Here is a 10,940-nt window from a genome sequence, read left to right as displayed (position 1 = left end):
TTGTACAAGCTTGCAATCCCACCAGCAATGGAGGAGTGTTCCTCTTTCTCCACAACCTCGCCAGCATCTGCTGTCACCTGAATTTTTAATCTTAGTACAGGAGACTGTCTTAAACAAAGCAACAAGACCCAGGACAACATGACTTTTCCTGACCCCACAACGTATCCCATACCTTGCACACATGCAGGTGAGCAGGCTTTTCTGTGTGGGGTTCTGCTGCAAGCACCTCCCCAACACTCTTTTGTGGGGTGTCCACAGAGGGAAAGCGAATGAATGAAGCCCCTACCTTGAAGGTGATCTCGGCCAAGCAGCGCGTGCACTTGATGTAGAATCGGAAGATTGGCAGGCCCAGGTAGACCTCATTCTGGACTGTTTCCTTTCGAGCATTGAACTTCTTCCCCTTGTAGATGTATTCTCCACATGTTTTACACCTGCAGCCGGGGCAGGCACATGAGTGTCTGTCCTCTGCTCCACCCCCTAGTGGCAGCATATGTACCTCCATAGGTAGGAGGGACTGCCCTGCCTGGCTGTACAGAGCTTCTGAGACCTGCCAAGGGGACAGCAGAATCCTGACCCTGGCTGCCCCATCACTTCCTGCCCTGGTTTACTGCTGTACCTACAAACACCTCTGGCTTAGTCCTACCTCAGGACCTTTGCTCTGCCGTCCTCACAGCCTGAGATTTTAACACTTCCCTGGCTGTCCAGGCGGCAGATCATCTGCCTTGCCTGCCTCATGTGTCCTTATGTTACTACAGAGGATGGGTATGATCCCCGTCCCCCACTAGCCTCTGAGGGTCAGTAGGCTCCCCTCGCCCCATCAATGATAGGCGCCTGACAACTGCCTGCATATGAGTGCGGTGGTCTGAATGAGAATGGTCTCCAAGGAGTCAGATTTGAATGCTTACTGACCAGGGAGTGTGGGGGGTGGGGGCGGGGGGGAGGAAGATGATTAGGAGGTGTGATCTTGCTGGAGAAGTGTGTCACTAGGGGTGAGCTATCCGGTGTTTCTCTCTTTCTGCCTGCAGATCAGGATGTAGTCTCCAGCCACTTCTCTAGCACCATGACTGCCATGCTTCCCATTGTGATGCCCATGGACTAACCCTCTGAAACTATAAGCAAACTCCAATTAAATGCTTTCTCTTCTAAGAGCTGCCATGTTCAAAGCGACTAAGACAGGAGCAAACAAAGAAATGAAGATATGATACGGCCAACTAGTCACACTGACAGCTTCTCCACCCTCAGTGACTGACAGGACTGTGATTCTCACACAAAGTCAAGTGTGAATGACTGGGTCAAAGCTGGTTGAACCCAGGAAAGTGGGGGATGAAGGTCTAAGAGGAGGCTGGCAGTCTGCCTGGGATGAGAAGGGAGACAGGCTCTGCCAGAGAAGCTAGCGACAAGAGATCTGCAGGCAGAGGCTGTAGGTGATGCAAAGGCCCTGGGCAGGAAGAAGGCTGCCACTAGAGGGTCCAAAATCCTGCAGGGCCAAGTGTCACTCTGCCTGTCCACCGAGGTAGGGGTTGGGGACTCTGTGAGGTTGGGAGCTATCACCCTTGTTTGTTGTTTCTCCAGAGAACCAGCCTCTGGCCTCATGTCCCCAGGGATTCACCTCATGTTGAAGGGGGCCATCAGGCGCACCACATACTGCCGGTCCTTGGGTAGCTTGAGCTTTGGGATCTTCGACGGGTCAAAGTCAGGTGGGTAGTATTTCTGTGGAGAAGAGGGTGCTGCTGTTTTCTGGTGTTCAGGTCCCATGTGGGCAGGAATGGGGTCTGAGAGCCATGTCAGCAGACACAGGATAGCCTGGTTTTAGGGATCTATCTGCTCAGGATTCGGCTTGCTGGAGCCTTTCCAGACATGAGCTGTTTGAAGCACAGTCATGAGAGGTTGGGACAGGGAGGAGTGCACAAGCTTCCAAGACAAATCACACAGTGTGGTGGGTCACTTTCCTGAGCCGTGACATGCCTTCCAGGGAAGGTTCTAGAGGCCCAGGGTTTGCAGCGGGGGTGGACCCCTGCTGCCTAGCACATGATTCGACTCTAGACACTCATGAGGAAATGGAGGCCTGACATAAATTAATGAGACCTGGTCAGTGGTGGTCTAACCTGCACTAGGGCACCACACAGGCTCCAGGGCACCATGCCAGGGCAAAATTTAGCCAGTGAATCTCCTTAAGGAGAACAGGCTCTGGCCTGACTGTGTGTCTGGGAGGCTGGGGTGAGGCACACAGGGACAATCACTCTGGGTTACAGGCATATCAATGTTCAAACCCATCATCCTGCACCTGGGAATCTGAGACAGGGGGCTGAAGGGAGACAACCCCACTCTCCCCACAAAAAAAGTATTAAAAAAAAAAAAAAGAAGAAGAAGAAGAAGCTATGTGGACCACCACCAAGGAGGCTCTGCTTTTGATACCTACTGGCAACCAGGCTCACAGAAGAGGAAGCTTTGCCAAGTCAGGCTGTAGACGGGAATGCTGGTGTACAGCTGTCATACCAGCACTCGGGAGGCTGATGCAGAACTGGGAGTTTACAGTCAGCCTGGCAGTGCGCACAAACATGCTGCACAGACAGAGACGGAGGAAAAACATAAAATAAAAGAAAACGAATCCTTTAAAAAATGAATATAGCTCAGCATAGGTGTACACGCCTTTGGTCTGTGAGATCGAGGCCATTCTGGGCCTTCTGTGTACAGTGAAACCCTAAACCCAAAACAAACACTTAAAAAAACAGATCCAGGAAATGGGAGAGCAAAACTTTTCAAGAGTGGAGGCTGAGTCACCCCGAGAAACCCCAACATGATGTAGAAGTCGCTGCAAAAGGGTTTCGGATATTATTTCAACAAAAGCCGGGAAGAACTGAGGCGACCAAGAACATCCCGTGATTTGGGGGAAGCCCACCAAGAAGTAGTCCTGCGTGACGTGAGCTCCGCTTCCCTGGTGATGATTGGTTACTCACAAAGTTAAGGGGGAAAAAAAAAAAAAAAAAAAAAAAAAAAAGCTAAAGACCGCCCCCAAAAAATGTGATTGGCAAGCGTTTGGGAAGCTCCGGCCCGACTGGAAGACGCGCGCGCGCGCGCGTGCGCGAGAGGGGCTTGCAAAAGGAAATGACCGGAAGGAAGCACGCCTCTCCCGGAGCTCCTCGCACACTTCACCCTCTGTAGAAACATCTAGACTCTGAGCACTTACGTTTAAAACTTTCCGTTCCGACATCTTCGCTTCCTGTCCAGCGAACAAGCCAAGAAGCGGTCCTCAGCCCCCCGGTGGAGTTTCTCCGATTCTGCGCCGCAGTGTCGCCACTTCCTCAGCCGGCTCACTGGCTGGTGCCTACCCGCTTCACCGTTCTCATTGGCTGCGATCCTTGTCGCTCCGCAGTCGGGAGTGCGCTTCCGATCCCTTCCGGGTGCGGGTAGGTGAAGCCCTAAATAAAGGTTCCGGGACAGGTGGATTCTGTGTGTGCCCATGTGTCGCACTGGAGGGATGGAGAGAGCTGCCTGGGACAATAACATTTTCTCTCGTAACTCTGATCAATAATGCTGTTTGTTTTTTTGAGTCAGAGTCTCACGGTGTGTCCCTGTAACTCACTATGTAGCCCAGGGTGGTCACAAACTAAAGGAGATCCTCTTGCTTCTGAGTTCTGGGACCAAATAATTTAAGGCCACCGTGTCCCGTTCTGGTGTTCCTTCTTCGTAAGTCCCTTCATTTCTGGTTCTGGGGATGGAATCCAGGGCCTTTGCATATGCCAGGCAGTCACTCGACCACAGACCACCACCCAGCGCTCTAATGCTGTGAGCCTCTCACTAAGATGCTCAGGCTGGCCAGGAGCTGACTCTGCAGCCCAGCTTGGCCTTAAATTTGAAACAATCATACTGCAAGCCTCTTGAGTAGCTGGAATCAGTGACCTGCTTGGCTTTCATTGTGCTTTGTTGTTGTTGTTGTTGTTGTTGTTGTTGTGTGTGTGTGCTCGCGCGCGCGTGCGAGCGTGCGTTTCTTCTTTTATGAGAGAGGAACTCACCACGTAATCCAGGCTGGCCTTGAAAACTCAGTAATCCTCCCCTCCCTCTGCGTCCCAAGTGCTGGGTTTACAAATAAGAGACACTGTGCCCAACTCTTTTTACTGTTTTCTTTAAGAAATAGTGTCTTTGCTGTTTTTTTGAGACTGGGTTTCTTTGTATAGTGCTGGCTGTCCTGGAACTCAGTCTGTAGACCAGGTTGGTCTCAAACTCACAAAGATGCGCCTCTAGTGTTGGGGATTAAAGACATGCACCACCACTGCCAGGCTTAGTATTCGTTTTTTTTACATTTATTTATTATTCGTGCCTACAAAATACGACAAGTCCCAGCACTGAACCCATCCCCCATCGATGTTCCCCCCTTCCTCCTTCTCTTATTTTTTTTTGGTCTTTTTGAAACAGGATCTCTCAGCTGGGCTTTAGCTTGCCACCATCCCCCACCCTCACCCCCGCCCTTGATATCCTCATTTCAGCAAGGCTGGACTTTGTCTGTTTTGCTCTTAGCTGAGGAAACAGGTGCTGGGGGTGTGTCCCCAACATTCTACAGGTAGCTCCTGTCCCATTTCCTTTTGCAGGGCCTTGTACCTTGCTCCATCTTCCCCCTTTCTCCCACTTACATGCTCCCCCGACCCCCTTCCCCCTTTATGCACTGTACCATGTGGAGTTCCTTTTTGAAGCTAGCATCATTCTGTGTCCTCCCAGGCTCCTGACCCTCGAGCTATGTTAACTTATTTTTGTCATGAAGGCCTTGTTTGGGGGCCTGTGGAGATGACTCAGTCGGTGAAGCCTGAGGTCCTGAGGTGTGCTGTGTGCACACAAACACAGACAAGCCCCAACGTCACTCACTCCATGGACGCGATGGACATAAAGAGGAGCTCGTTCCTGTACTGGAGCACAGGCTGTACAAGCTGAGGACCTAGCAGCCATCCACCCTGTGGACCGTTACTCCTGCTTCACGGGCTCTGGCGCCCTCGTCTGGCCTCAGTGGGCACTGCACATACCCCCATACTTATATTGGAAAATAAAATTAAAATATTTAAAATTTAAAAATGGGCAAAGAGGAATTCTTACTTTTAATAGTAATTCCTATTGGGTGGTGGTGCACGTCTTTAATCCTAGCACTTAGGGGGCAGAGGCAGGCGATCTCTGTGAGTTCGAGGATAGCCTGGTCTACAGAGCCAGTTCTAGAACAGCCAGGGCTACACAGAGAAACCTTGTCTCAACAACAACAACAACAACAACCAAAACAAAACAAAAACCATGATGATGATTCTTATTTAATTAGTTTTTCTAATTAAATCACACTTAAAGTTCACAAAGCCCCGCACCGACTGAAGAAGAAAGATCATCCCTACAGGTTTGGAAATTGGAGAGGTCACGTGAATTATCCAGTGCTTCGGAGCAGCCCAGCACATGCTAAGTCAGTATTCGAACTCAGGACAGGCCACCTGGCCACCCTCAAGTGGACGGCATCAGGGTCTGATATCAAGGATCCAGTCCCTCTTCAGGGCTTATGGGGTGCATTTTCTACTTGTCCAGGGAGGCTCCAGTCACTTGGTTTCCCATAATTTGTGAGGTCCTGAGCTGACACCTGGATACAATACTTGGCATGGGGTTTCGCGTTCCTGAGGGTGAAAGTCGTGGCTTCAATGGGTCCCACCTGTGGGGAGAAGGGGTGTCAGGCCATTGCAAGGAGGAGATGGGAAGGACCACAATGCATTGGGGAGCCGGGAAGCTGGCTCGGTGTGAGTTCGAATTCCCGGTAAAGTCTACTGCGGAATCACACCAGTCATCTCTTCGCTCCAACAGAGGCGTTCGGACAGAATACCCAGTGGGACCCAGTCTCACCCAGCATCCACCCCTGTGCTCCTCCTTCTTCCAGACCACGCCCCCTCCCGCGCTGCTCACCTGGCGGAAGTGAGAGGCTCCTCGGCGCCGGTAGCGGAGTCGGTACTTGAGAGAGAAGATTTCCGGGAAGGGCCAGGAAGCAGGGGGATGCCAGAGCACCTGCAGACGCTGTCCCGCTGTGCGCAGGCGCACACCTTCCGGAGGGTCGGGCTTGACTGGTGGGAGCACGACTGGGGTCAGCGTCGGCTCTGCCGGTTCACCCCTCACACACGAAGTCTTTGTTTGTGACTCTCATTCATTCACAGGTTCGCTTTCACCATCAGACATGGATTTGCTCCGTCCTTCCATTCATTCATACTCACTCTTCATTCGTTCACGTATTCACTAAATTCTTCACTAGTTCATTCCTCTACTCAGTTACTCACCAGCTCACTCACACATTTATTTATTGTTTGATTTAAGTGCAGATTTGTTCCTGCACTCATTAACTCAGTCATTTGCGCTTATCGTTTATACACTCACTCGTTCAGGGATCCATTTCCACAGTCATTAGGTCATTCACTGTATCCTTTGTGAATTCATTCATTCACTCCCTAATTGAGTCATTCATTTGTTCATGCACTCACTCATGTCATTCACTCATTTACTCATGTCCTTCATGTATTCATTATGTCAGTTGTGCATTTATTCACTTATTCACTAAGTCATTCATGCAGTCCTTCATTTATTAAGTCATTTGTGTTCATGCACTCACTTATGTCATTAATGCATTCATTCACTCATTATGCATTCATTCATTTATTACTAAATCATTCACTCATTATGCATTCATTCATTTATTACTAAATCATTTACTCATTCACTTGATAGCAGTCATGCAGGCATTCATTTATTCCTTTGTCTATCTGCTCAAGGAAAAAGCATTTGCTGAACCACTCTCATCACTGCTGATAGAAGGCACAACGGTCACACAGGCAAAGAAAGGTTCTGAGTGTAAGTCTCCGGTAGGCTGAAGGGCTTTTCTGAGATGCAATTCTGACAGCACGAGTCTCTGCTAGAAGACCCCCAGTGCATCTGCAGAGAGCATTTCCACCGACTTCTGGAACACTCCTTCATGACAATACAAGCCATCTTCCTACCCCTCTCTGTCCTCAGCACTCACACACTTCCTGCCTCTAGACTCCTCTGGACTGCAGCCCTCATTGTGTGGGTTGACTCTGGGTTGCTCACTGAGCGTAGAGTCCTCAAGGTTCCACCACAGGGGTTGGTGGCAGAGCCTCACTTAATGCCCATCTCTCCATGGGAACACACAGGGCACCGGCCTTCTGGATGCTGGCAATACTCTTGCCAAGGATTGGTAGGGATGAACAGCTTTATTTCTGTTGAGCAGATCCTTAGGTTTGGAGTTGGGAGATCATGTGGAGACTTCATGTTTAAACCCTTGAGAGCTGTGTAGCCTTTCACTGACCTGCATCAGCTTTTGTTCTTGGCTTTCTTTTCTGAGACAGGTGCTCGGGAGTGACTCTGGCTTGCCTTGAACATGATCTGTAGATCAGGCTGGCCTTGAATTCTCAGAGATCTTGCCTACCTGTACACCACCCTTGGCTTTCATCCTCTCTTAACTGTGACTATTGCTTATGTTTAATGATATACTTTTGGGGAAGCCTCACTGAGGAGCCCACACTGGAGCAGAGACCTAGGAAGCCAAGGAAGGAAGCAGTGAAAGCCCCCCTGGGGCAGCGATAGGAAGCCTGTGAGGCAGAAGCAGGGAACCAAGCTGCAGGGAACCAAGCAAGAGTCGGGCGGGGGTGGGAGGGTGGGGGCGGCAGCAGGGAGGAGCCACGGGATGGAGCGGGTGGAGAGGGGCAGGGAGGACAGACACTCACTGATTCGCTCAGCCACAAAGGCTAGGAGGCTGCTGCTGGCGCCGCCTGGGTGCACTGCAGTGACATTTAGCATGTAGGGCACCATGGAGAACAGGTGCACGTGGGGGATGGTGCATCGGGAGGCCTGGGGGCTCCGTTGTAGGCAGGGCTGGCTCTGCTGCTGGGTGGCCACACCGAGCCTGCATGGGAAGCACCATGGAGTATCTCGAAAGGAACCTGGGTGCCCGTGAGGCCCCAGCTCACCCACAGCTGACTGTGGGTCCCGCTCAGGGGGACTTGGGGACTGTGGATTCTGAAGAACTTTTCTTTTCTTTTCTTTTCCTTTTTCTTTTCCTTTTCCTTTTCCTTTTTCTTTCTCTCTCTCTCTCTCTCTCTCTCTCTCTCTCTCTCTCTCTCTCTCTCTCTCTTTCTTTCTTTCTTTCTTTTTGGTTTTTCGAGACAGGGTTTCTCTGTATAGCCCTGACTGTCCTAGAACTCACTCTGAAGACCAGGCTGGCCTCGAACTCAGAAATCCGCCTGCCTCTGCCTCCCAAGTGCTGGGATTAAAAGCCTGCGCCACCACGTCCGGCTCTGAAGAACTCTCTAGAATACCCACACCCCACACTTGCTCTGTTGTTTTAGAAGCAGGCTCCCGTAGGCTGCCTGCTACCCTGAGTGGATCAGGACATTGGAATCTCTTGGTACTCAGCCTCCTCCTAAACCCCTTCCATTTTCTGACCTGTAAGTGGCAATGAAGGACATGGATCTGGTGGAGTTGGGAGCCTGGAGAGGAGTCCAGGAGCAGTCCACGGCCACGGGATACCGAGAAGCATGGCATTGCACTCTGGGCTGGCTCAGAGCCACGAGAGCTGGAGGAGACATAGGAACAGGAGCTTCCATGTGCCTTGTAGGACTCTGTTATGCATGGAAGCATGAGCTCCTATACTTACTACAAAACCCAAGGTTCTCAGGTCAATTTCTAGATGAGAAAATTGAGTTTTTTTTCCTAATTTCCCTTCTCTTCTTTCTCCTTCTTTTCCATTTCCCTCCTCTTCCTTCTTCCTCCCCCTCTTCCTCCTCTGGAGGGTCTCACATAGCCTAGGCTGGCCTTGAACTTACTATGTGACTGTGGATGACCCTGAACTCCTGAGAGCTTCATGGCAGGTGTGCCCCACTATACCCAGTATTGTCTACCATTTCTTTTTTACAGCTGCTGAGACACAAAGGAGAGGCTTCGGGTTTCTGAGAGTCAACTATCTAGCTCCACAAATGTCTAAGTTCAAGGGTGCCTCTGCCTGGATAAGTGAGGTTTTGTGTCTTCACGCCTCAGTTTCCCCATCCCTGTAGTAGAATAGGAACAGGTTCAATGGGTATAGATGTGAGTTCCCAGCTGATGGTAGATACGACCTCACACTGAAAGGGAAGGGCTAGTTCCCTCTGCCCAGGTGCCCCAGTTCCCCTGTGGTCACCTACCTGTCCCACTGTAACCAGAAGAGCAGCTGGCCCAGAGGGCAAGTGACAAGAAGAGCAGCTTGGACATGCTCTGTGGCTCTGTTCCTTGGATCCGAGCTAGTGACCCATCAGAGAGAGGGTGAAGGACGGGGAACCCGCACAGGGAACCTGGCCCCAAGTAAGGACCTGCCCAGTATGGCTCAGTCATCCAGTGTATGGGACAGAAGATGATGATGATGATGACGGGAACCCCGACTCTGTCCCCAGCTGCTGTGTGTATGTGTGAGTGTGAGTGTGGGGAAAGGCCTTGAGGTAGGGGGAGGGCCCCAAAAGGGAGAAGTCACTGAGTGGCTTTCCTTCCGGCTGATGGCCAACGGGGAAGCCCCAGGAAGGGGCCTGAGGCACAGGGAGAGGAGGGAACTGAGAGAAACAGGGACAGAATCAGGGAGAGTGAGACAGAGACAGAGGGACAGAAAGACAGGGGGACACTGTTCTAGAAACTGGGTAGTGTCCCTCTCACCGCTTACAGTCTCCCCAAAATTGCATCAGGCCCCAGACAAGGAGCAACTACCACCTCCAGATTGTCCCCAACTCCAGGGACACTCTGAACTGTGCAAGACACCTGTGCAGAATACCCAAGGAAACCCCCATGGAGAGGCTGAAGTCTCTGGGAACTCCAGGTCACATGTGTCTCTTCAGCATCGACAGAGCCCAGAACCCCCGGGGATTCAGGGGGTTTGCCTAGAAATGGGGAGTGGCAGGAGTAGGGACCCTGCCAGGAATGACAAATAGCCATTTGTCATCCCAGCATGTGGGAGGCTGAGAGTGGAGAATGGCTGTGAATTTAACTCCAGCCAGATACTCGGGGAGACTGCCATCTCAAAATAAAATAAAAGAAAATAAAAGAAAAGAAAAGAAAGAAAGAAAGAAAGAAAGAAAGAAAGAAAGAAAAAGAATAATAGATGAGGGTCCAGGGCCTTGAGTTCAATTTACACACACACACACACACACACACACACACACACACACACACACACACACACACACGAACACTACCACCAAAAGGAAAAAAACAAAACAAAACAACCGAAAAACCCCAAGATGAATCAAAGTATTGAAATGAAGAAGAGTGAGAGAATCGTCTGTGATTATTTATTCACCTTTTAGCACTGATTGGAAGAGAAACCAAGGCCTCAAATACACCATGCCAGCCTCAGCCCCTTTCTGGGGGCATAAAAGAAATAGGATTTACCCCTCGAGCCATAACTCCATTCCCTGGTTTCTTTAAACATTGTATTGCACTCTTATTTATCTATCTATCTATCTATCTATCTATCTATCTATCTATCTATCTATCTATCTATCTATCTATCTATCTATCTATTTATTTATTTATGACAGGGTTTCTCTGTATAGCCCTGGCTGTCCTGGAACTCACTTTGTAGACCAGGCTGGCCTCAAACTAAGAAATCTGCTTGCCTCTGCCTCCCGAGTGCTGTTTATTAACATGCCTACATTTTGGGTCCAGAAGCTCAGATTATGTTTTTGGCCTCTTTGCCCCGTCTTTGCCCTTACCCAGTGCTCCAGACTAGTTCCATTTTTCTTGTCAATGAGTTTATACTCCTGGGGGATGGTTAGGGTGTAGGTGACATGTGCAGAGAATTGCAACATCCCAGGTATAGGGTGATAGGACTCAGAAAGTCAGAGAGTAGGGCACCAGTGGCAGAGTCAGCTGGGCACCTTTAGTCAGATCCTAGGCTGGTC

General features: G+C 50.3%; 2 protein-coding genes across 2 annotated transcripts in view; both read right to left on the bottom strand.

Annotated features, from left to right (window-relative positions):
- Yju2 (YJU2 splicing factor homolog) overlaps positions 1–3,352 on the bottom strand; it is a 9,519-nt gene extending 6,167 nt beyond the window's left edge. Inside the window, exons 1-3 of the mRNA XM_021218295.2 lie at positions 3,188–3,352; positions 1,610–1,710; positions 287–431 (exon numbers count right to left, since the gene is read on the bottom strand). Of these exons, the coding sequence (XP_021073954.1) occupies positions 287–431; positions 1,610–1,710; positions 3,188–3,211 (270 nt within the window). The 5' untranslated portion in view covers positions 3,212–3,352. The remainder of the gene's footprint in view (positions 1–286; positions 432–1,609; positions 1,711–3,187) is intronic.
- Positions 3,353–5,272: 1,920 nt separating this feature from the next.
- On the bottom strand, positions 5,273–9,512 carry Ebi3 (Epstein-Barr virus induced 3). The gene is made up of 5 exons (XM_021218390.1): positions 9,198–9,512; positions 8,464–8,593; positions 7,746–7,924; positions 5,920–6,074; positions 5,273–5,671 (listed from the first exon to the last, which is right to left on the bottom strand). Exons 1-5 carry the CDS (start codon positions 9,382–9,384, stop codon positions 5,516–5,518), a joined length of 807 nt encoding a protein of 268 aa, XP_021074049.1. The 5' UTR covers positions 9,385–9,512; the 3' UTR covers positions 5,273–5,515.
- Between the last annotated feature and the right edge of the window lie 1,428 nt (positions 9,513–10,940).

The sequence above is a fragment of the Mus pahari genome, chromosome 18 (assembly GCF_900095145.1).
Source record: "Mus pahari chromosome 18, PAHARI_EIJ_v1.1, whole genome shotgun sequence".
NCBI lineage: Eukaryota > Metazoa > Chordata > Mammalia > Rodentia > Muridae > Mus > Mus pahari.
The sequence above is the reverse complement of the archived record's forward strand: the minus strand, read 5'-3'. Positions and strand labels throughout refer to the sequence as shown.